Here is a 22377-nt window from a genome sequence, read left to right on the forward strand (position 1 = left end):
TTTCACATAGCATTTTTTCTCTCTCCTTTCAGGTAGAAATTGAGAAGCTGGATTACCATCGTTATCTGCCTCTGTTTTTTGATGGGCTCTGTGAAATGACATTTCCCTATGAATTTTTTGCTCGGCAAGGAATCCACGACATGCTGGAACACGGGGGGAACAAGATTCTTCCTGTCATTCCACAGCTCATTATCCCGATAAAAAGTAAGTGAACAGGTAAAAAAGCATCACTCACTTTATATGGTGCCACTTTTTGACAACTTGCTAATTAAGCAATAAAACACAACAGACTGAGGCTATCCCCAGGTTTTGCAATAATTTTTATAAATTGACTTATGGGGCCAAACATCCCAAATCTCCTAATATATCGCATCATTGATACTGCAGTGCAGCTTAGCGACATAAATAAACTAAATTGCATGGGGTTTACACTAACTTAAAATGTTTCATAGTAAAGACATAAGCATTAACATTAGTACATTCAGAAGTAAAGTGTATAATATACAATACAAACACAGTTATATTTAGTAACTTTTATGCAGCAGAATTCATAATTTTAAGAAAAAAAATCTGGAATGGAGAAAAGATCAATGTTATTAAATACTTGAACTTTTTTGTCTACAGTGGATTATCTGGGGGGGCCTCTCGAGTAATCCTGTCACTGGCTTTATCTGTTTGTCTATAAAATGAGATTGTGCTTCCTTTTTGTGGCCAATTTATTCTGGCCTGAGTCCCTACAGACTAGTTGGCTGAGAGCACCCCTTTAAAAGTGTTTCTGAGAAAAACAAATACTGTACGCTAGCACATATATATGGAATCTAAAAAACAAACAAAAATGGTTCTGAAGAACCTAGGGGCACGACAGGAATAAAGACGCAGGTGTAGAGAATGGACTTGAGGACATGGGGAGGGGGAAGGGTAAGCTGGGATGAAGTGAGAGAGTGGCATGGACATATATAAACTACCACATGTAAAACAGATAGCTAGTGGGAAGCAGCTGCATAGCACAGGGAGATCATCTCGGTGCTTTGTGACCACCTGGGAGGGTGGGAGGGAGACGCAAGAGGGAGGAGATATGGGGATATATGTATATGTATAACTGATTCACTTTGTTATAAAGAAGAAACTAACAAAAATAAATAAATAAGTAAATCCAGGAGAGAGAAAGAATTGAGGTGAAGGACAGATGACGATGTATGGCAAAATGTTGATAACTGTTAAAGTTGGGTGATGGGTATGTGGGTTCATCATTCTCTTTACTTTTGTATATGTATTTGAAAATTCCCATATTAAAAAGTTTTAAGAAAAAAATAAAAGCGTTTTATGAGATTTTCATTGTCCAGTGCAATGGCATCTCATGGCCCCCAGACAAGACCCTTAGCCACTTCCAGTCCAGTTTCCTCACCTAGCTGCCATCCTGCTGACGGCCCTTGAAATAGAGCCACCCTACAGTGACAAGATTCCAGGAGGGGGTTCCGGCTTCTTCTCAAGTCCAAATGGCCAGGACTGGCCCCCTCTGCTATCCCCTTAAGCCCCCAGACTCTGCCTGCACCAGAGTTGCCGACCTGCACTGTTGCTGCTGCTTCAGCTTTTGTCACTGCTGGTGATTGAAAAGCAGAGGTTGGTGCCTCTGAGCAGGTCATGGGCAGAGGAAATCCCACCCTTTCCCAGCCAGAGCTGCCCCAGGCATTTTACCCACTGGTTCGGGGCCCAAACACCCTATGGCTTCAGAGGAATGAGCAGGTCCCTGCTTCCCCACCCCGAGTTCCACTCACTCCCAACTCCAGGATGGACCGCTGCCCAGGATGATTGACGGTACACCTGCCTAGTCTCCTAGGATACAGGGGAACCCCATCCTCACTGTCTCAGAGGTAGTCTTGCCATATGGTTTGGCCAAAACAAGAACAAAGTAGTTCAACATTGGGTCATTTCCCACAGTCTGGATTACTTAATATGATCCGTGGTCCCTAGTTTATTGATTCGAATTAAGTGTCATTAGAGTTCTAGAATTTTGACAGTTCTTCCGTCACTATGTAAATTGAGTCAACTTTAAAATTTGCTCTCATGTCTTTGAGATTTCTGTAAGAGATATGTAACTGACCGCTTCCAATTTCCACCAAGACATAGAAAGTGAAACCAAACAAGAGGACAGTGATACCTGCTGTGAAAAGCAATGTGGAAAGAAAAACGACTCTTCAAAAGCGACTTTATTAAAAACCAATTTTCCTTTCCCCTCATGCATCAGCTGAGTGAAGGGCTAATCTTCAAAGGCCTTCAGGAAGGATATATAATACTGAGTTATATTAAAACCTTTTCCAAATGTGATTTATTCTTTCTAACAAGTCATAATTTTTGAATATGTTAAATTCTAGTAAAAATGCTACATTTTCTAAAGATGATGCACAAGTTTTATCGATAAACAAAAAAGCCCAGAACATTCTCCCCGGGAACTATCTGGAGAGCACATTATCCTTTTCTCCTGCACCCATCCGAACAGCAGCAATACCAGAAGTCTGTTCCTTTCTTTACAATAAACTGTTCATTTTGGGATCCCTGCCTTCTCAGGAGTCTCTCCCTCATAGCCCCACTGAAAACACTGAAGGGCAGAAAGAGAACTTCTAAGAAATATTTTGATTATACCACTTACAATTAAAACAGTCCAAATTAGAGTATTGTAGGCCAAGGTGGATTGATTTTCAATTTTATTTGATTTAAGTATTTTGAAGATACTTAAATGAGTTAAGAGAGAAGTGATGTGTTCTAAGGACACATCCTAGAGGTCATTTGCTGATGAGTGAAAACATTAAGAACTCAGTAAACATGATCTGTCAGGGAATAGTAACTATGTATGAATTTGATCATTTACAGTTCCAGAAGCAATGAAAGTTTCTCTTGGTAGATATCCTAGTTTGCCTTCCTGGGCTTCTGCTATTATATACTGATCCTGAATCTTCTAACTCAGCTTGCTTCTTCTCACTCTGTCTACATCACTGAAAGCCAAACTTTACTCAGCAAAGAATAGTGATTAACTATGCAAGATAATGCACGGTTCCAGCACAGTGTGAAAAGTATTACATACATAAACTACATTTTTCAGGTGGAATTCTGGAAGGGAGCTAGTTGATCCAGAAGCGGACTGATACACATAATTGGCATAACATATAACAGCTGTGTGTACCTTATTTTCAAAAGGTACTATTAGTAAAATTTTGGCTCATTCCAGGGGCAAAAGTTAACCTCACCATCACCAGCTAGCAGTTCTTTAACATCTTTTCTTGAATTCTAATTCATCGATAATTAATATCTCTGAAGGCAAAGCAAAATATATAAGCTCCCTGTGGAGCTGTGAATGGGATTACCTGCCTATCTATTTCTGGAATCTGGGGTTTATTTCAACTAAATGGAAGGTTGATAATACTGGAATGAGAAATGGACACATTCAGTGGTTCTACGATTTCTAACATAAAAAGAGATAAGAAGACCCTTTACTTTCTGCTTCTCTCCTTGGCTCAAGACCCCAAGTGGGGTCATCGAGTAATAACGGGAACAGTGCACATTTAAGACATTGTTCCATTGCTGTTGCTTTATGGCATCACTACAGGTCCTCCTCTTCCTCTCCCACTTTCTTATTTACACCTTCTTGAGTTATTCTGGGTCAGATCAGAAACTACAAAAGAATCCCAGTATAAAGTAGTCAGCGTTGGCAATGGAGCATTGATTGCTGAGAGCAACAGCGAAACGTTGTAGGTGAGGATGAGATGAGAGGGACCATGTGAGCAATCCAAACTGTGGATTTTAGACTTCCGTCCACTCCATCCAGTGAGGAGAACACAAATCCATCAAAATCCAGCAGAGCAATCCCAGGAAGAAGTCACTGGAAGCTTTGCCTATCGAAAGCAGAAGGGGATTCCCATAGCAGCCAGGAGGATAGGAGGTGCCAAGAGCAACCTGCAGACTCTGGGTTTAGCGCTCTGTCTCCTCCATAAAAGCAAGAACAATAACAATAACCCAGCCACACGGGGCCATTCAAAACAAGTTGCTACACACAGGGGAGAAAATATGAATAGTCAGAGGAAAACTGTGCCTCAACAACGTTTTGCATAGGATCCTGAAGAAACTTGTAGAAACGTGTTTGACATCCTCAGCATTCAGGAAGATACAGCCTCTATGAAACAGAAGCAGAAAGTTACAAGAGGAGACCAGATTCACATGAAAATAAGCTAGTGCTGACTGAGAAAAGGGAAACTAAAAATGTCAGAGCAGGATTAATGTCCCCCCAGAGGCACAGAGGACAATCAACTGCACAACCTGGAATTGTAAATGTAGCCCATCTCCCTCAGAAAAGACAAGAATAAAAAAGAAGGTGAGGAAGGACTATAAAATGGAGAACATAGGACACAAGCAGGAGCTAAAAGTTATAGGGGGTCCCGAGAGGAATCATCAAAACAACTGGAATAGAAATGGTAATGGCAGAAGGAATTGAAAGAAATTTTCAGACATGAAAAATATCCCTTATTTTGCAGGTAGAAAATGCTCATTACAAGGAAAAACATCTGGACAGGGAAAAAAGTGGTACACACCAAGAAATAAAAATAACTGGGGCTAAGACACTTTTTGTAAGAGTAAATTCCAGACAGCAATGAGAATTGGAGGAGAATCGCCTTATGCACATTTCATCCCTGTCATATGAGTAGCAAGACATGATGTAATAAACTGAATGAAAATTGGTTTAAAAAAAGAAGGAAGGAGGAGAAGAAAGAGAAGGAGGAGAAGGAGAAGAAAAAGAAAAGACTCACAGACCCAGTGAGCATAATGCCCACCTGCCCTTCGTACAAAGGGTTACTGTGGATGTGCTCCAACTCTCAGAGAGTAAGGGCAAGATAAGAACCCCAAAATGAGGATGTCATAGTTTGAAAAGCAAGTTGCATTAAGAGCCACTAAATCTAGAGTTAAGTGTAAATAGTTGATGGAAAAGAGTTTCAAAACTGCAAGAAATGTCAAAGGATCATTTTGCAGTAATGTGGCAAAAGTAATTCAGAGAAATTGGATATAAACCTTCAAAGTCAATGGAGAAGATAAAAGTATTTAAAACAGAGTCTATATATTAAAAGAATGAAACTGAATAGGCAGCAAGGAAGTGCTGAGCCAAAAGCTCAAAATAAGGTGAAAATGTGAAATCAAATATATCAACTATGAAAATTAACTTTCAAATTGGTTTGTGAAAAACAAAATCTGAATATAAACTCTCTCTATATATATAAAAACAAAATAATACTTAAACATTTAAAAAATAAAAGCTATATTGGGGAAAATGAAGAAAAAGAAGGCAGGAGTAGTTATTCAATTTTAGAAAAGTAGAATTTAATGAAAAGAAGTTTTATGTGTGTAAAGAGGATCAATTTATATTGATAAAAATGTTCACAATAAAGATGTTATTGTCATGACCCTTTGCGCAGTGCAAACCATGACATCATGCTTTAGAACAACAGTCAGCTGCTATACTGATATTTTTTGCCTCTAGAAGAAGAGTAAACCTCTTGATTGAGAGACAGTAAGATGCTGGTCCTTCCTCCACTGCCTGACCTTGGGGCCTCAAATCTACATATAGTCTTTACCAGCCCAAGCGGACAGCCTGCTGTCTAAAGCACCAATTCCCAAACTTCACTGTGCACACAAATCATCTCCAGACCCCAGTAAAATGTAGGTTCCACATCAGTAGATATGACGTGACCTGAGATGCTGCATTTCTAAGAAACCCCCAGTTAATGCTGCTGCTGCAAGGTCAGGACAAGGGTGACCAGGCCAAGATTAGGCTGGGACTCCTCAGACCCTCCCACAAGATCCTGGGCATGAGAGCAAGGTGGGGAATGAGCTGGTGGAAAATAGATGAATGATCGTTTCCCTTATATGTAATAAACCCACAGACACTGCTTCATTCATAATGTGACTAATTAGAGAAATGTAAGGTTCAGTTTTTAGGCCTTAAAAGTAACCTTTAATAGATTAAAATAGGTGGTATATCAGATGAAGTACTGGGGAAAGAGAACTGAAACACTGTCAATAAGGAAACAACGTTAAAAAAAAAAAAGACAAGGGAGATTGCAAAAAAAAAAAGAAAACTAATGAGATGACAAAAGGAAAACTAAATTATCTGTGATGATCACAAATAAATGGGAGAAATAATCACTAATCACAAGAAAAAAGCTTTGGTGTGGAAACTTCTTTGAGAGGTTGTTCCCACTGATTGTTCCCAACAATATGGTTCTGATGAGAGCTGCCAGTCACCGAGAAATGGTCAGAATCTGGCTCTCTTACCCAAACTTGCCTTCTTTCCCACTCCACCCTTCCAATATAGTTATATACAGTTTTGGATAAATCAATAATCAGTTGTTACACTATTGTGATGACATAAATACTGTTCACTGCAAATCACACAATTACTATGATTGCATTTCTTCCTTAGGCAACTTGTTTTTCTTAGCATTGAAAATTGCCTCTCATTTTGTTTGCTTGTTTCGTATATACTTACTATTTCTTTTCAAATATTTCAGGATCTAGCAAATGAATATTATTTTCCAGATGTTCAGAGCATTGGACAACTCATCAATTTTCTTTCTTTTCCTGGAGATACCCCTTGCACCCTCCCTCTTTCTGCTACTTCTCCTTACTCCTCTTTCATGTTTGACCTCTTTTTTTCCTTTGCTGTTTGTCCTATTTTCCTCATTTTTAAAGTGCACATCTTCCAGTAGTTTCTTGTAAGTACATGAAAGGTATATTTTTCAGGCCTTGCTTATCTGAAAATTCTACCATCACACTGTTTATTAGTTTGGCTCCACTGAAAATCATTTTCATCCAGAATTTTGAGGTCGTGTCTCTGCTGCCTTCCAGATTCTTATATTGCTTAGAAAATCTTGATGCCACTTGAGTTTCCAGCCATTTGCCTGTGGCTTGTTAACCCCAGTTTCTGAAAGATTTCTGGTTCTTCTCTTTATCGCTGGTAATATGAAATTTCATGTTGATATGCTTTGATGTGGCTGTGTTTTCATTCATTGTCCTGGAAAATTTCAGTTTAGAGACATATGTCTTCCAGCACTAGAAACTTTTCATGCATTATTCCTTTAATAATGCTCTCCCTCTATATTCTCTTACTTCTCTGTCTGTAATTCCTGCTACTAATATATTGCACCCTGTGGGCTGTTTCTCGAATTTCTTATCCTTTTGCTCATATCATCCAACTCTGTCTTAGTTCTACTTCCTGGGAAATTTCCTTGACATTATATTCCAAAAATATGATTGAATAATTTGTTAATTATCATAATTTTATTTTAATCTCATTGTTCTTTTAAAATAGTATTTTGTTCCCCTCTTTTATGAACACATTATGCTCATTCTCTTATCTCTCCATGAATATTTACTATAGATTTGTAGGATTTGGGTGTTTGTGTATTTGCTTTTTGCTTTCTGACTCATTATATCCTTCCTTCCCTCATTCAGTAACAATTACCTTCCTCTTTACTATATTTTAAGACTTTCCCAACCCTGCATATAGATCAACAGGATAGTGTACTAGTGTACTAGTTGTGAGCATAGACTATGGAATCAGACTGCTCACCTTCTAATCCTGGCTGCACTGTTTAGTTGCCACGTGATCTGAAGCGAGTTGCTTTACTCCATGTTACACTGTTGCCTGATCTATAAAATGGGGATAATATTATGCATTTATAATTTCTCTCTAATTTATTGTCAGCCAGTGGTTTCTGTATTTTATGTTTAGTATTTTTTAAAAGTCTCACCTTGTTTCTATTCAACTTTATGGTTTATAAATTTTTAATTTTTTTATTGAAGTATAGTTGATTTGCAATATTGTATTAGTTTCAGGTGTACAACATAATGATTCAATATTTTTATAGATTATACTCTATTTCAAGTTGTTATAAAAGATTGGCTATACTCCCTGTGCTGTACATTATATCCTTGTAGCTTATTTATTTTATACATAGTAGTTTGTACCTCTTAATCCAATACCTCTATCTCGCCCCTCCCCCTTCACTCTCCCCATTGGTAGCCACTAGTTTGTCCTCTGTATCTGTGAGTCTGTTTCTGTTTTGTTACATTCATTCTTTTGTTTTATTTTTTAGATTCCATGTATAAGTGATAACATACAGTATGTTTTTGCTGACTTATTTCACTAAGCATAATACCATCTATGTCCATTCATGTTGTTGCACATGGCAGAATTTTTTTCTTTTTATGGCTGAGTAATATTCCATTCTGTGTGTGTGTGTATATATATACTGTGTGTATATATATTGTATACACACATGTATATATATATCACATCTTCAAGGCAGTTGGTTTATCTGTTTTCCTTAAGATTTTTGTTTGTTTTGCTTTTGTATCATTTTACATTAAAAGCATACTTTTACTTTTATTTTTATTGTTTCTCTTTTGGTAATCACAGCATGTAAAGCAATGACTTTACTTCTGTGTGCAATTTTGAATTAATTCTATTTATTTTTATATGTATGTTTCTCCTTGTCACTATATTATAGTTTGTATTTATAGTTTTGATGATTCATTTGAACAAAATAATACATTAAAATTTACAAATATTTAGAGATTTTGTTTTCATGATCATTTTATTTATATTTATTGCTCTGTGGCAAAAGAATGTAGCTTCTCCTCTATTTATATTTTTTTGGGAATTTACTGAGGCTCTTATTAGGCTATAGGAATGCTCAGTTATTGTCATCATGGAGGCTGAAAAGAAAGTGAATCCCGTCTATGATATAGATCTTAATATATATTTATTCTATCATGTTCTTCAAATAATTTATATATTATTTTCTCTTTCATAATTTGTGAGGTCGAAGACAGAAAATTATGCTAAAGTTTTGCACTACAAAAGCAAGGAAACCACCATATGTCTTGGAAGCTTTCAGCGGGCTAGGCGCTTTCCTGGAATCATATTATTCAATCCAGCTACTATAATCCTCATTTCACAGGTGACAAAACTGAGGCATGTAAAATTTAAGAAAAACATCCATGTCATACAGTTGCCAAATGGTAGAATCAAGATTTGAATCATATCTGGATCTCCTGAGCTTCTTCTCTTCTTTACAAAATTTAGGGCTGCATCTGTCACTGCAAATGACTTTTTTTAGGCACACATAGAATATTTACAAAAATTAACCATATCCTAGGCCATAAAACAAGTCTCAAAAAATATCAAAGCATGGAATTCATACAAAGTATATTGTGCAACTAAGATGCAATTTATGTTAGAAATCAATTTTTTAAAGCAATGACTAAAACATTCCCATATATTTTGAAATTGACATATACTTTTACATACCTCATGGGTCAAATAAGAAATTCTAATGAAATTATGAAGTATTTTAACTGCACAATAATGAAAATATCACATAAATTACATATTAAAAACTTACCAAATATATTACATAAAAATATTACAAAAAATTACATTAAAATATTTATCACATATGACATGTAAAGCAGTGTTTAGAGGAAAATATGTAGCCTTAAACATGGTATCAAAAAGAAAAAAAGGGAAAAATAGTAAATGAAGTATCCATCTCAATAAATGACAGGAAGAACAGTAAAGGAAAGTCAAAGGAAGAATAAATTATTAGTATAAAAGCAAAATAAAATAAAAATAGAAAACAAACATGCAAATGAGAGCATCAAAAACCAAATGTTGTTTGGTTTCTTGAAATGATTAATAAAATTGATAAACATTTGTAAAAGCTTATAAATAAAAAATGAAAAAAATGAAAGGCAAAAATAACCAATATCAGAAATGGAAAAGGAAATGTTATACAGACCCTACAGACATTGATGGGATATCTTGATAGGATATTATAAACAACTTTATCCCTAAAACTTTGAAATGTCAATGAAATGGTCAAATTTTTGGAATATATAATGTACAAAATTGACACCAGAGAAATAGAAAATAAGTTAAAGTACAAACAGTAGTATAGCAAGTGAAGAAATTAAGTTAGTAATTAAAATTCCTCATACAGAGATAACTCAAGGCTCACATAGCCTCACTGGTTAGACTTAGGGAAAAAATAATGTAAATCTTGCACAGATTTTCTCAGACAATGAAAATAGAGAATATAGACTGCAACTCATTTTATGGTGCAACATAAACTTGATACCAACAAGCACATTACAAGAAATTACAAGAAGGAATCTTCCAGGACAATCTCATTCATGAATATCAATGAAAAATTTCTGAACAAAATTACTAGCAAACTGAATCCATTGATATATAAAATTGATAATTTCTCATGACAAAGTTCATTTTATTTCAGGAAGATAAGATTGGCTTAACATTAGAAAAATCAGATAATGCCATTTACATTTGTGTATTAAGGGCTAAAAATCAGGTGATCATCTCAAATGATGGTAAAAAGCATTTGATAAAATTCAACATCCATTTCTATTTTTAAAACAAACTAAGGATAGAAGGGAGTTCTCTTAATATGATAAAAGGAATTTTTTTCAATCAGAGCAGGCTAGGTTATATTGAAAGAACAAGCAATCTCCAAAATCAAAAGCTTAAAACAATAGTGACTTTAAAAAGTTCTGTTTCTCATATCTGCTACACACCTATTGCAGGTTAATGGGGGAGGTGGGGTGTTCTGTTAACTATAGTTGCTTAGGGGCCAGAATGTATAATCCTACCATGGACATTATGACTAATATATCATAGAGTCTCTGGATTCTGTTATATTCTTTTGAAGAGTGTCAGTTCTAATTCTAATGGATAGTTAACCTGCTAAACACAAACTCTAAACTTTGTCTCCCCTGTGGTGAACAGGAGGCTAAGTTCTTTCATCTTCAGTTCTTTCACCTTCCAGCCTCTGCTTATCATCTGGGCCTACTGAGATCTCTCTCATGTGTGTAATCCTTAGAGATCAGCTAAGGTAGAGTTTTCTTGCAGGTTTTTTGTTTACCTCATCTGTGGGTCTCTACTTTCCAGGATCCCCCCCTCTAATTTTTTACATACTCTGCCAGCCCAAAACTCTGTTCTCTGATACCTCAATTAAATATACCTTCTACCTCCTTCTGCCTCAGGACACACACCTTAGTTTTTGGAGGCAAAAAGTTTTCAACTCAAAATCTTACCTAGTACACTTCCATCTTGCAAGGACAGACTCCCATCCAGCTTCTGCCTACTTTCCATTCTTTGGCATGGCATTCAAGGATTCCCATTAAATATCTGGCTGCAAATTATGTTTCTGACTTAATATCTTACTCTTTCCCCTCATGCACCCAATGCTCCAGCCAAACCGATTGTGCTATAGAACTTGTCTTGCCCTTTTCTATCTTTGCTCTTCGGGGCATACCCATTCCCACACATCCTCAAATGCCTAAACGTTAAGGAAGCTTCAAAACCCACTTCCAATAGGAATTGTCCTGGAGAGCCTCTTCTGATTGCCCTCTCCCTCCCTACCCTCAACTCCAGTCCTCTCCCCACTCTGCCTTCCTATTCCCACAGAACTTTGAATTTTTCTCTCTTACGTCACTTAGAATATAATGTTAGAAAGTGATATGTCCCCACAGCATCTAATGTACTGGCTAGTACACAGTAGATACACCAAAATATTTGCATAATCTATTTAATCAGGTACATAGCTGCTATCCATACTGAAATTTGTATAGGTGTCATGATCGAAAGTGTGAAGTGGACATTTAGGCTTGCCACTGTACTGCATGTTATATAAAAACTACCTTGTAAGAATCTCTAATATGAAACAGCAAATAAAGCATATAATGATATAATGCTTTCCACTTATTGGAGAAATTATTTAAGTAGTGAGAGTAATTGTTTATTCATCTACATTCTCTCGTGTGACTCTTTTTGTTTATGAGCAGTAACATACATTTGTGAGATGGTGTACTAGGAGGCAAGGTGACCTGGCTAAAGAATTACAAAAATATCACTGATCTACAAATAGGTCATAAAACAGTGGCCTCATTAGGAGAGCTCTAATGAGTTGAGGTCACCCAGCTATAAAGGACAAACATGCACAGACACAGCTGAAGCAATTTAAACAATACCATTTTCAAAAACAAAATGGTATTTTTAAAGAACACCCAGTGGAAAAAAATATACCAAGTAAGAATAAAACATGTGAATCTGTATCACGTTACAAAAATTGTTCTGAGAATTCTATTTAATTAGAAGGGAACAAGTCCAATTGAACTGCATTATTCTTTATGATCTAATAATTTTACTTATATCACTTGAAATTTCCCAGGTAAATTATTTTAAAGGTGTTAAAAAGTAATAATTTTTAATTTAAGAAAAAAATATATTATTTGTTGTAAAAATATGGAAAAAATTCGTGTATTACTTAGGATTATTTTGGTTACAAGACAGAAAAAGAAAACTAATTCAAAGCTTCATAAAGAATTAGGTTTGCTTAATAATTCACATAACTGAACAATCCAGGGTCTCATTTCAGGCTTGATTTAATCTGGTGGCTTGCCAATGTCACTCTTGTTCTGTTTTATGCATGGTCATCTTAAAGCTGGCTCCATTTTTGGCCTCAGGATGCTCCAATCCTGGAACTACATGCTTACTAATTTATACCTGTAGAAAAGAACAAGTGCCATTTTCCTTTAATTTCCAGAAAAAATAAAAGTCAGAGGTGCACTGTGATTGTACCACATGTACCAGCTTAGAACTATCGCCAAGGGGGATGGAACACACTGACTCAATTAACCCAGATCATGTAACCTACCCATAGTACAGGTTAGTGGACGTGAAAAGAGGTAGCTTCTCAAAACACAGTGAATTCTATAGCAGAGACGTTTACTGCACACCAGACATCTATCGCCTCCTTAGCATTTCTCAGTTATGCAGTTAATGCGGACCATGGGACTAACTCTGCCGACGGGCTGTGAATGGAAGAAATGAGATGTGCATTCCCTTCAAACGAAGCATTTCAGAGTCAGTGCACAGTCCTCTCTCCTCCTCACCCCCATGTTGACGTGAACTGGGTATCTACTATGAATGAGAAATGGTCCCTTTCTGTGTGAAGCCACTTAGATTTTAGGCTTAGTCTATTACTACAGCAAACTTTACCCCTACTGACCAATTGATATTCCCAAATGAGAATTCATAGCTATTGAGGTCAATGGAATCTGGAATCTTAAAGCTTGAAACATCCATTTTCTGAGGAAGCTTCAGTAGGTGGTGCTAAAGACCATGTTTCTCTGTCCTCTCACGATTAGTGTGGCCACTGGAGAAGCCATGGAGCTGGTTTCTGGGTTCTAGTGCCGGCTCTACCATCTTCTATAAATTAGTCCATCTCCTTGAGTTTGGGAGATTAGTCCTCATCTCCAAAACAAGGGAATTAATACATACCCCAGATAGCTGTTGTGATCATTAAGGGAGGTCATGTAGAGATGCCCAGGTCAGGTGATAAGCAGGTTCTTAATAAGTGTCATGTTGAATATGAGCAGTCATAGCCAGGTGGGGCTGTAAAAACCAGCTACCTGATGGAGGCTGCTTTCTCCTTTCCTCTCTGTCCATTTCTCTCACACTCGATCTGTCAATTGCCTACTGCCTTTAATTCCCTAAAAAAGAAAGCCATAATATAAAAACTGGTGTCCCTCTACATGATGTCCTATACATAAATAATGTGTTAGTAGATGCAAGATGATAGCAATCTGAGGCAGAGACTAGACATTCTCAGAAGTATTTAAACAGTTACCCGGTCACTTGCCAGAGGAAAAATTCCTTCTGGACCTGTGAGGGTGAATAAAAATCTGGCCTATCCCTGTATGAATAGGGAAAAAGACTCAGAGTGATCCAAAATAAAAACAATGAGAATGGAGATTACAGCTGTCCATGCCAGAAAAACACAATAGAATAAAAGAGAGAAAGAGCTAACAATAGCATTATTGCATTTTCAAACTGAGTTCACCACATATTGGCTGTCCCTTTCCCATTCTCAAATAAAGAAGCAAATTCTATCACTCTTCCTGTATAGTGTGGTAATTCAGAACAAGGGCCGTGAAGTCAGACTATCTGGTCAAAATTCTAAGTCTGCCACATACCAGCTATCAGACAAGTTAATCACTTTGGTGCTCAATCTATAAAACTGAGGTGAGAATGGCACCCAACTTATGGTTAGTTTAGTGATTAAATGAGATAATACATTTCAAGCTCTTAGCAGAGGATGTAGTGGGTGATAAATTTTATCATCATTATCATCACCATCATCATCATTCTCTGTCTGGATTATGACAACAGATTTTGGGCACCCAGGCTAAAATCTCCTATTGTTAACTTCCTCCTTCCACATGAGAGCTGAACTCTAGTCAAGGAATAACACTACTGCAGAGCGTTGCTTGCTTTTTCAGAAGATGCCAGGAAACCCAGCTTCATCAGGATGACTTGTTCCCCAAGAGCAAACCACTTAAGCTCAGTTCCCAACAGGTGTCTATTTTGCTCAAAGTCCATGCTAGAACCTGTGTTCACTGTGCAGCACTCAACATTCCTCCTGAGCAGGCTCCAAGTCTGGCCCTGTTGTCCACCAGGATTTGGTGGGATGCTGGGAAGAAGTGGGGTCTAACCATATGAGCACAGGCCTTGGGCTCGTGCAAACCAGACCACAGCTGGTCATTAACTAGCTGTGTGGTTTTGGTAAATTAATTATTTCATCTTTCCCAGGGGATTATAAAACCAACTGCCCAGGTATTATGTAAGGACTGACAGATCATACAGGTAGGAAGTTTAGCACAGTGCCAAATCAAGGTGGTAATAATAGTAAATTATTATTTTTACCTCCTTGGTGTACCTTCATGGCCATGTCTTTACAGACCTCCCAACTTTGGGTCATCGAAAAATTGATAGATTTGGATTTTATAACTTTCATCCAAGTTACAATAAAAATGTTAGATGGAAGCTGGACTAGATCAAGTATGGACCACTGCAGTATTCCAGTAAGGACTCTGCAGGTCGATACCAAACCACCAAGGCATATTACTGAAATTCAGTTATTTACACAGTAAGGAAAAAAGAAAAAGCCCAACTCTTCAACCATTTCTGTATCTTGCCTACAAGAGAGTTCTTGCCAGATGCCTTGCAATATAGTCTGTTTGTGATCTCTTTTATGAGTAAACTTGTTAGAATGCATGCGGTAAGCCTGGCCTGACATTCCAAAAAGCTCACTCTGGCTCCTAGAAATCACGCTGTTGTCCTAGGAGCTCTCAAATCACTTGCTTAAATAATCAGTCCTAGAATTTTACCAGGTATTGATGTCAAGCTTAGCAGTGAGTAGTCTTTCAAATTCCTTCTTTGGGGAGGAAAGGGCAGCTCCTTTTTGGAAAGTGATGTATTTACCCATCTTCTATTTTGTAGCACAGCTCTCAACTTTCTTGTTTTGTGAAAAGCCTGTGTGTACTGTATCCTTCTTCATAGTCCACTGCTTCTGTTATCTTAAAGCTGGAGCAAACTTAGACACCTTTTCTCAACCAGAGGAAAAAACATAACTGCAATTTTTAGAAGCAGTGCCTGCTTGTCACAGCACATTGTCACTTGGTTTTACTTTGAGAATGGCACCAAGGCTGGCTAACTGCTTCCTTTGCTCATCATTCCATCTGTCACCCAACTCCTTCAAGCTGAACTGAGCCAGTAGTGTAGGGACAGGGGAGCAGGGTGCTCCAAAGAGACAAATCCTCTGCTTTCTGACAAAGCAGAGTACTGATAGGTTTACTCTCAGTTACTCTTAGAGGCTTCAGTATGTATGAGAGCAAAAACAGGCCCAACCTTGGTTGCAACAAGATTGAAGAAGAGTGTGTTGAATGACATTGTTCTTCAGGTTCCTTTATGTCTAGAAAGTTGTGAGTACTAAATAGATCATGCTACTGACTATAATGTTGAGACCATTGTGGTAACTGAATACTGTCATTTATTTAAGCAAATAATATTAACTGTGTATCTATCTTTAAAACTAAGTGTTTAATGGAAAGAAAGACCAAACACTGTCACTGAATACTAAGCTGCATTCTATGGTCCTAAAGTCAGAATATATTCTTGTCTATCAAAAAACAGAAAAAGTTAACCACTTGTAATAACAAAGCTCTGATGGAAAAGTCTGAATTTTGCATAAAGATAATTCCTTTCTGTATGAAATGAGAGGAAAATGATGCTTTTTTAATATAACACTCATTGGAGAACAATGGATTGAAGAAAAATGGTAACAATTATGATAGGCTTACTCCATGTACATAATAGCTAAGCTAAGTCTCTGATACTTTAATTGAGAACTTAGGCCACGTCATATTTATTTGTATAGCAATGGAGTTCTGTTTTGGAAGGAGAATAATTTCTACAATTTTGAAACCTAAATTTGGTTTGAAAACATATTTTGAATTCATTATATTCAGAAAACTAAAAATGTGTATGGTTAGTGCCCCTTGACTAGCAAAATTTATATTCATTTCAGTCTAATTCGACTAACATGATACTGGGTGCAGCAATCTCAATTATTAATTAAATATTTCAACATCAGAAAAAATAATACTTAAAATACTTTAAGACATCTATAATAGGCAAATTCATAGAAACAGAATGTAGATTATAGGTTACCAAGGGCTCAAGGGGAAGTGAGTGGGGAGGGTTTTTTTTTAAAGAGGTATAGAGTTTCTGTTTTGTGTGATGGAAAATTTTGGAAATACTTAGTGGTGATAATTGTACAATACAGTGAATGTAACTAATGCCACTGAACTGTACACTTAAAAATGGTTAAATAACATTTTATATTATATATATTTTACACAGTAAATTGAAAAATATATCATTTAAGATATCAAAATAAATAAAAACGATTCAAACACTAGTAAACCTAACAAAAGTATACAGAATCTACTTGAAAAATACTATAAAGCTTTTCCGAGGAGTTTAATAAAAAACAAGAACAGTTGAAGAGATACATGTTCCTAACTGGAAAGATGGCCATTTCCTCCAAATTACTCTCTAAATTTATTGGAAATTTTATCAAAGTGCCAAGCATACTTTTTAACCTGACTAAATTATTCTAAATTTCCTCTCAAAATGTAAATAGTTAAGAATAATCAAGAAAATATTGAGAAAGGATAAGGAGACAGGACCAGAATTCTGCTACATTAAAACATATAAATTATAATCATGAAGAATAATATTTTAGGGAAATATGGAAGGTACATTGATTTTTTTAAAAAAGCAGTGTAAAAAAAAAGGTATTTTTTAATAGAATAAAATCCAGTGTCTATATATGCCAGTGGATAAGATAGTCTCTATTGTATCTGAGCTTATAAATCTCCAATATTTACTGTGTTTACATTCTATTTTCAAAATGAGAGCAGAGTGAATATACACTTTATAACCTTCTTCTTTACTCACCTGTATCTTATAAACATTTTCCTATTTTAAAAATATTTTCTATTATATGACTTTAATAGCTATAATTTTCCATTGTATAGGTATACCAGATTTTACTTAAATAAGCCAGTGTTTGAGGGAACATTTAGATGGTTTCTAATTACAAGTAATACTATTGATACATCCTATCCTATAACTCTTTCTGCACAGCTGCATACTTCCTTTGACTAAATGCCCAGAAGTAAAATTGCTGGCTCAAGTGTTGCATGCATGTTGCTATAGAACGATTGTGATGGTTTACAATATGGTACCTAGGAGAGTGCCTCTTTTCCCAGACCTGTTTCCATACTGAGTATTAAAGTTTCAAAAACTTTTTGTTAATATGATATTCAAAATTATAGAGTAGTGTTTCATTTCATTTGATTATCAATGAAGTTGAAAACTCTACAATAGAACTTGTTCACTTGTATTTATTAATTTGTGTATTGTCTATTTATATTATATGCCCATTTTTTAGATTAGCAGTTTCAGTCTTTTATTGGTTTGTGGTACTATTTGTATATCAAGGATATTAACATTTATACCATATGTCAAAAATATTTTTTAGAATTTATTGTTTGCTTTTACATTTTGTTTGGTGTATCCAATTTTAAAAGAAGTAGAAATATTTCCATCTATTCCTGATTCCACAGTAGCGAATCATAATCTAATAGTAGAAAATGTTCTCACTTTGCAAAAAATCATAGCAATAATGGAAATTATGCTTGAGAAAATCATACATGTAACTTACAACCATCTAAGATGGTTTACTACTTTGACTTTAAATTATTTTTTCCTTATTCTTCAACAATTTCTATACATCTGGAAGCTCTATCTTGTTGATTATACTTGAAAGCAGTAAGCAGTACAATAGAAATCTAATTTTCTGAATATAAAGGTTCCCCTGGTTGATCTATAATGTCAGTAGATTTCTCATGTTAGACCCTTTTCAAAACCTTAAATCTTGAGTTCAGAGTCCTCACTTAAATCTTGACAATTGCTTTCAGGCCCATCAACACAAGAATAAACACATTTCTTCTCTTTCAAGCTATAGAATCATATTCTCTTTATATCTGTTAACATACCTTTTCAAAAGAAAAGAACTTTGTTTCCAAAAAAAACAAACCTCTTTTTTATTTAGTTTTACTGGGACAGTAAGAACAAAAATACTTCCAACTTAATGGTATATCTTAATTCCCCAAGAATGAGGAACAAAAATAGAACTGAGGAACTGAAGTGGAAATGGGCAATATAAAAAAAATCCCTCTAAGATGAAGTTAAGGGGCTTTTCTAGCGCATACCATGGCTCTATTTCACAGCTACTGCAGAAGTTTTAGAGCCAGTCCCTGGTCATTTAGGATGCCTCAGGGTTCCATTTTAGATGTCATTAAGAGTAACAGTTGAAGCATTTTACTTGTCAGTCTTTGTCATTTCAATAACATTTTTCACAATCATGTTAATTCAGTCGGTGTTGCGATGAGATAAAATAATTACTTCTTAATAGCTATTATTACTATCCATGGTGAGAGAGATTATTAATTTATCCCCAGGCAATCACTTAGCCATATGTACAGGGATAAACCTAATCAACAAAAGTTCGATGTTATTATTACTCATATATATAAAAAGGTTTACTCCTTAATATATTCTGTAGGGCAAGACTCTTCTCTAACATTGGTAGCAGATGAGCATACCTTAGCCTGTTTTATTGCAAGCTTTGGCATATATACTCTAAAAGAAGGGCACTTGACAAGCCAGCATTCAGTAGGCGCTACAGCCACTGCTATCTTTTCTGCAGTCACCAGGTGGGCTCTACGCATGCTCAGACAGCTCTCTCTTCTACTACTTTCAATAGGTTCTCCTACTTGTGACTTTATAGTGTCAACAGAAAGGCTTTCTTGAAAAAAAAAAAAACCCCACAAAATGGAATGAAATTATATACACTCAATTTTATTTATTCTAATATATAAAAAATTAAAACAACAAACTCATGTAATTCTGTTTTGATGTCTAATCTTTCCTGACTAAGCAGTTTATAAAACATTTAGCTGGATGTGGCTGTGAGTCCTTTTTAAGGAGTGGGGTGGGATAGAGGGACGAATAGTAAGAAAAGACAGAAACCCAGGATTTTACACATCTGATTCTATTTGGCTGATAAGACAAGACAGGACCTAGGGATCTTTTAGCTTGGGGAAAAGTACTATGCCTCACTCTCCTTTTATGTACATCTACACATACTCACATCCTTCTTCCCACCATTTCTAAATGATCCCAAGGAAAACACATACACAATGACAAAAGCATTTGGAAGACTGCTTCTTTGCTGTCTTGGGCTTTGTTCTCACATTGCTAAGTAGAATTTTATCCCTATGAGCTGGAGTAGACCTAATAAAAGAAGTCCTTTATCCAAGAGGGGGCAATCTAGCATGCTGTTCCCTCTCCTTCATCCTAATAACATCTACTCGTCCCTTAGGTCCTTACCTGTGTCTGGGAGCCTTCCCTGCTTTGTACGCTGGGCTGAATGCCTTTTGGATTTGCTGTTTAAATACCATATCCTTCTTATGAAATCTCAACACACTTGTAGTATTTGTTTACTATCTTCTTCCATACCATATTGTAAGCCCCAAGGGGCTGAGTACTATAACTGTCTTGTTCACTTCTATATCTCCAATTCTTAAAACAATAACTGGTGCATAATGCATTCTCAATAAATATTTGGTGAATGAGGATTGAGTAAACTAATATATGTAAAGTGCTCAGTTTAATTTCTGGCAGATAGAGGTGCCCAATACATGTTAGCTACTAGTATATGAACCATCACACAGATCTGTGCAGTACCAAACCCTAAACATGTTGAGCTTCATTGGTAGACGTTTTGAAAGAATGTCCACTGCCCATAATACTCAGAACGATATTTCTGCAGGCTCCCAGTTCTCTTCTGTTAAACGAAGTTGCGTCAGTAAAGCAGGGATCAATAACCTCTGGCTTCCTAAAAAGACAAAACAATTTTAGCTTGGATAAGACCAGAAGAAAGGACCCCCACTACCACTACAAAACACTCTACCTGACCTTCTCCCTCTCCAACTTTCCATGGTTCTCTGAAGCTCTGCTCTTGAGCATCTCATTACTACAGCTTTTAGGCTAAATTACAGCATTCTATTTTTAGTTATTTCTCAGAATATATGGTATGGTCTGCAGTGTGTCTAAATGCTGTAATAATGAGCCATCATGCAAATTCCATAGTTATATTTAACTTGGTTCCTTGTGTTGAAGCTGAGCCTTCTCTATTCATTGTATCTGTGTTTGCTTTCAAACCAAACAGGAATGTAGTCTGAACTGGACCAGAAGTTGTGGGGTTGCCCTGAGGTGTTTTCATACCTCAACCCCCATTTTTTTGCTGGAGGGGATGAAGCTGACCACACTTTAGTTTTAAACACTTCCTAGTGATTCCAAAGAGAATAGCTGTGAAACCACTAAATGATACCTTATATTCTTGTATTTTCAATTGAGAATTTAGTTTGGTTCAAACTTACCTTAAGTGTCACCCTTGTGCCTGGCTAGTTTGTACTTTATTCTGTAGGAAATGGTGTGGGGGAGACTCTGAACTCTCTGAGCAGGTAGAGAGATTATCAGATACGTTCTAAGAAGGTGAATCCAGCAGCAGTGTGAAAAGACAGGTTGAGGGAGCGGAGAAAGACAGAAAGAAGGCAGGTGGGTTAGGAAAGTATGGCAGTTCTCCAGTAGAGGAGTTCTAAGGGCCAGAATCAGAGGATAGATGGAGAGGATGGAGCCCCAAGACCAGAGGAGAGGTGGTGAGGATGGAGTCCCAGGACCAGGGGAGAGGTGGTGAGGTTGGAGACCCAGGACCAGAGGAGAGGTGGTGAGGATGGAGACCCAGGACCAAGGGGGAGGTGGTGAGAATAGAGCTCCAGGACCAGAGGAGTGAAGGTGAGGATGGAGCCCCAGGGCCAGGGGAGAGGTGGTGAGGGTGGAGCCCCGGGACTAGAAGGGTAGAGGTGAGGATGGGAGGAGGGCACAAATTCAAGAGCTACTTCAAAAACAGAAGAAGATGACTTCGCAACATGAAGAATGCAAGGGATGAGAAACAGATTTTGACCCTGGATACCTGGGAACCTGGTTGTATCAATACTAAATATGGGGTAAATAGGTAAAAGGTAAAGTTTATGGGGGAAACTTATCTTTGGAACAAACTGAATTTGAGGTGATCGCAAGACATAGGCTACTGGAAATGTGAGCTGGAGTTCAAGAACAATGTTAGGACTGCCTCACAAGTACAGTGACCATGGTGTCATTCCTTTGGATGGACTGGTTCCTTTTGTCCCTCCGTAAATGGCACATGCTTTAAAGTCATAGTCAATTTTTTCTTTAGAAGGTAGAATATTACAAATAAGAGCCTCTGACTTTGTCCTGAAGTAGTCTCGGGCATTGCAATTTATCAGTCACCACCTTTGACCTTCTATAATAGATGCTTCATATGGCTTTTCTATTTAAATCATAGAAATTTTGGCCATTTTAGAAAGTAAATAATAGGTTCCCATGGTTAAGGACCAAGAAAGTGTGGGGGAGTTGGCTGTGTTTATACAGCCAGTTATCCGTGTCCTTGTCCCTGGGCCTCTGCATCCCCACTGGAGCAGGTTTCCAGACCCTGCACTTGGGGGGACACCAGGTAACTTACTGTCTCCTGTTCTATCTCTGCAGTACAGCTTGTTACTGTGCATTCAGAATTGTTCTTTAAAAACATTTTGCATGCCTTTGGTATCTTAGTTATATACAGTTAATTCCTTCTAAAGTTCTGAACGTTAAAAATGTTTGCTTTTCTTCCCTACTTTCTTGAGAGTCTAATTATAGTCACTTTATGGTCACTTCTACCAACAATGTTCTCGATGTTTGTAACGAGTCTATAGTTTCTA

At 36.8% G+C, this 22377-nt stretch overlaps 1 protein-coding gene across 2 annotated transcripts in view; it reads left to right on the forward strand.

Annotated features, from left to right (window-relative positions):
• PACRG (parkin coregulated) overlaps window positions 1-10567 on the forward strand; it is a 284755-nt gene extending 274188 nt beyond the window's left edge. For both annotated transcript variants that reach the window (XM_022562325.3, XM_089921659.1), the window contains one exon: window positions 33-10567. In XM_022562325.3, the coding sequence (XP_022418033.2) occupies window positions 33-212 (180 nt within the window). In that variant the 3' untranslated portion in view covers window positions 213-10567. The remainder of the gene's footprint in view (window positions 1-32) is intronic.
• The last annotated feature ends 11810 nt before the right edge of the window (window positions 10568-22377 follow it).

This window comes from Delphinapterus leucas, chromosome 12 (genome assembly GCF_059928025.1).
Source record: "Delphinapterus leucas isolate spDelLeu-1000000601 "Yukka" chromosome 12, BTC_Dleu_Yukka2, whole genome shotgun sequence".
In the NCBI taxonomy this organism is placed as follows: domain Eukaryota; kingdom Metazoa; phylum Chordata; class Mammalia; order Artiodactyla; family Monodontidae; genus Delphinapterus; species Delphinapterus leucas.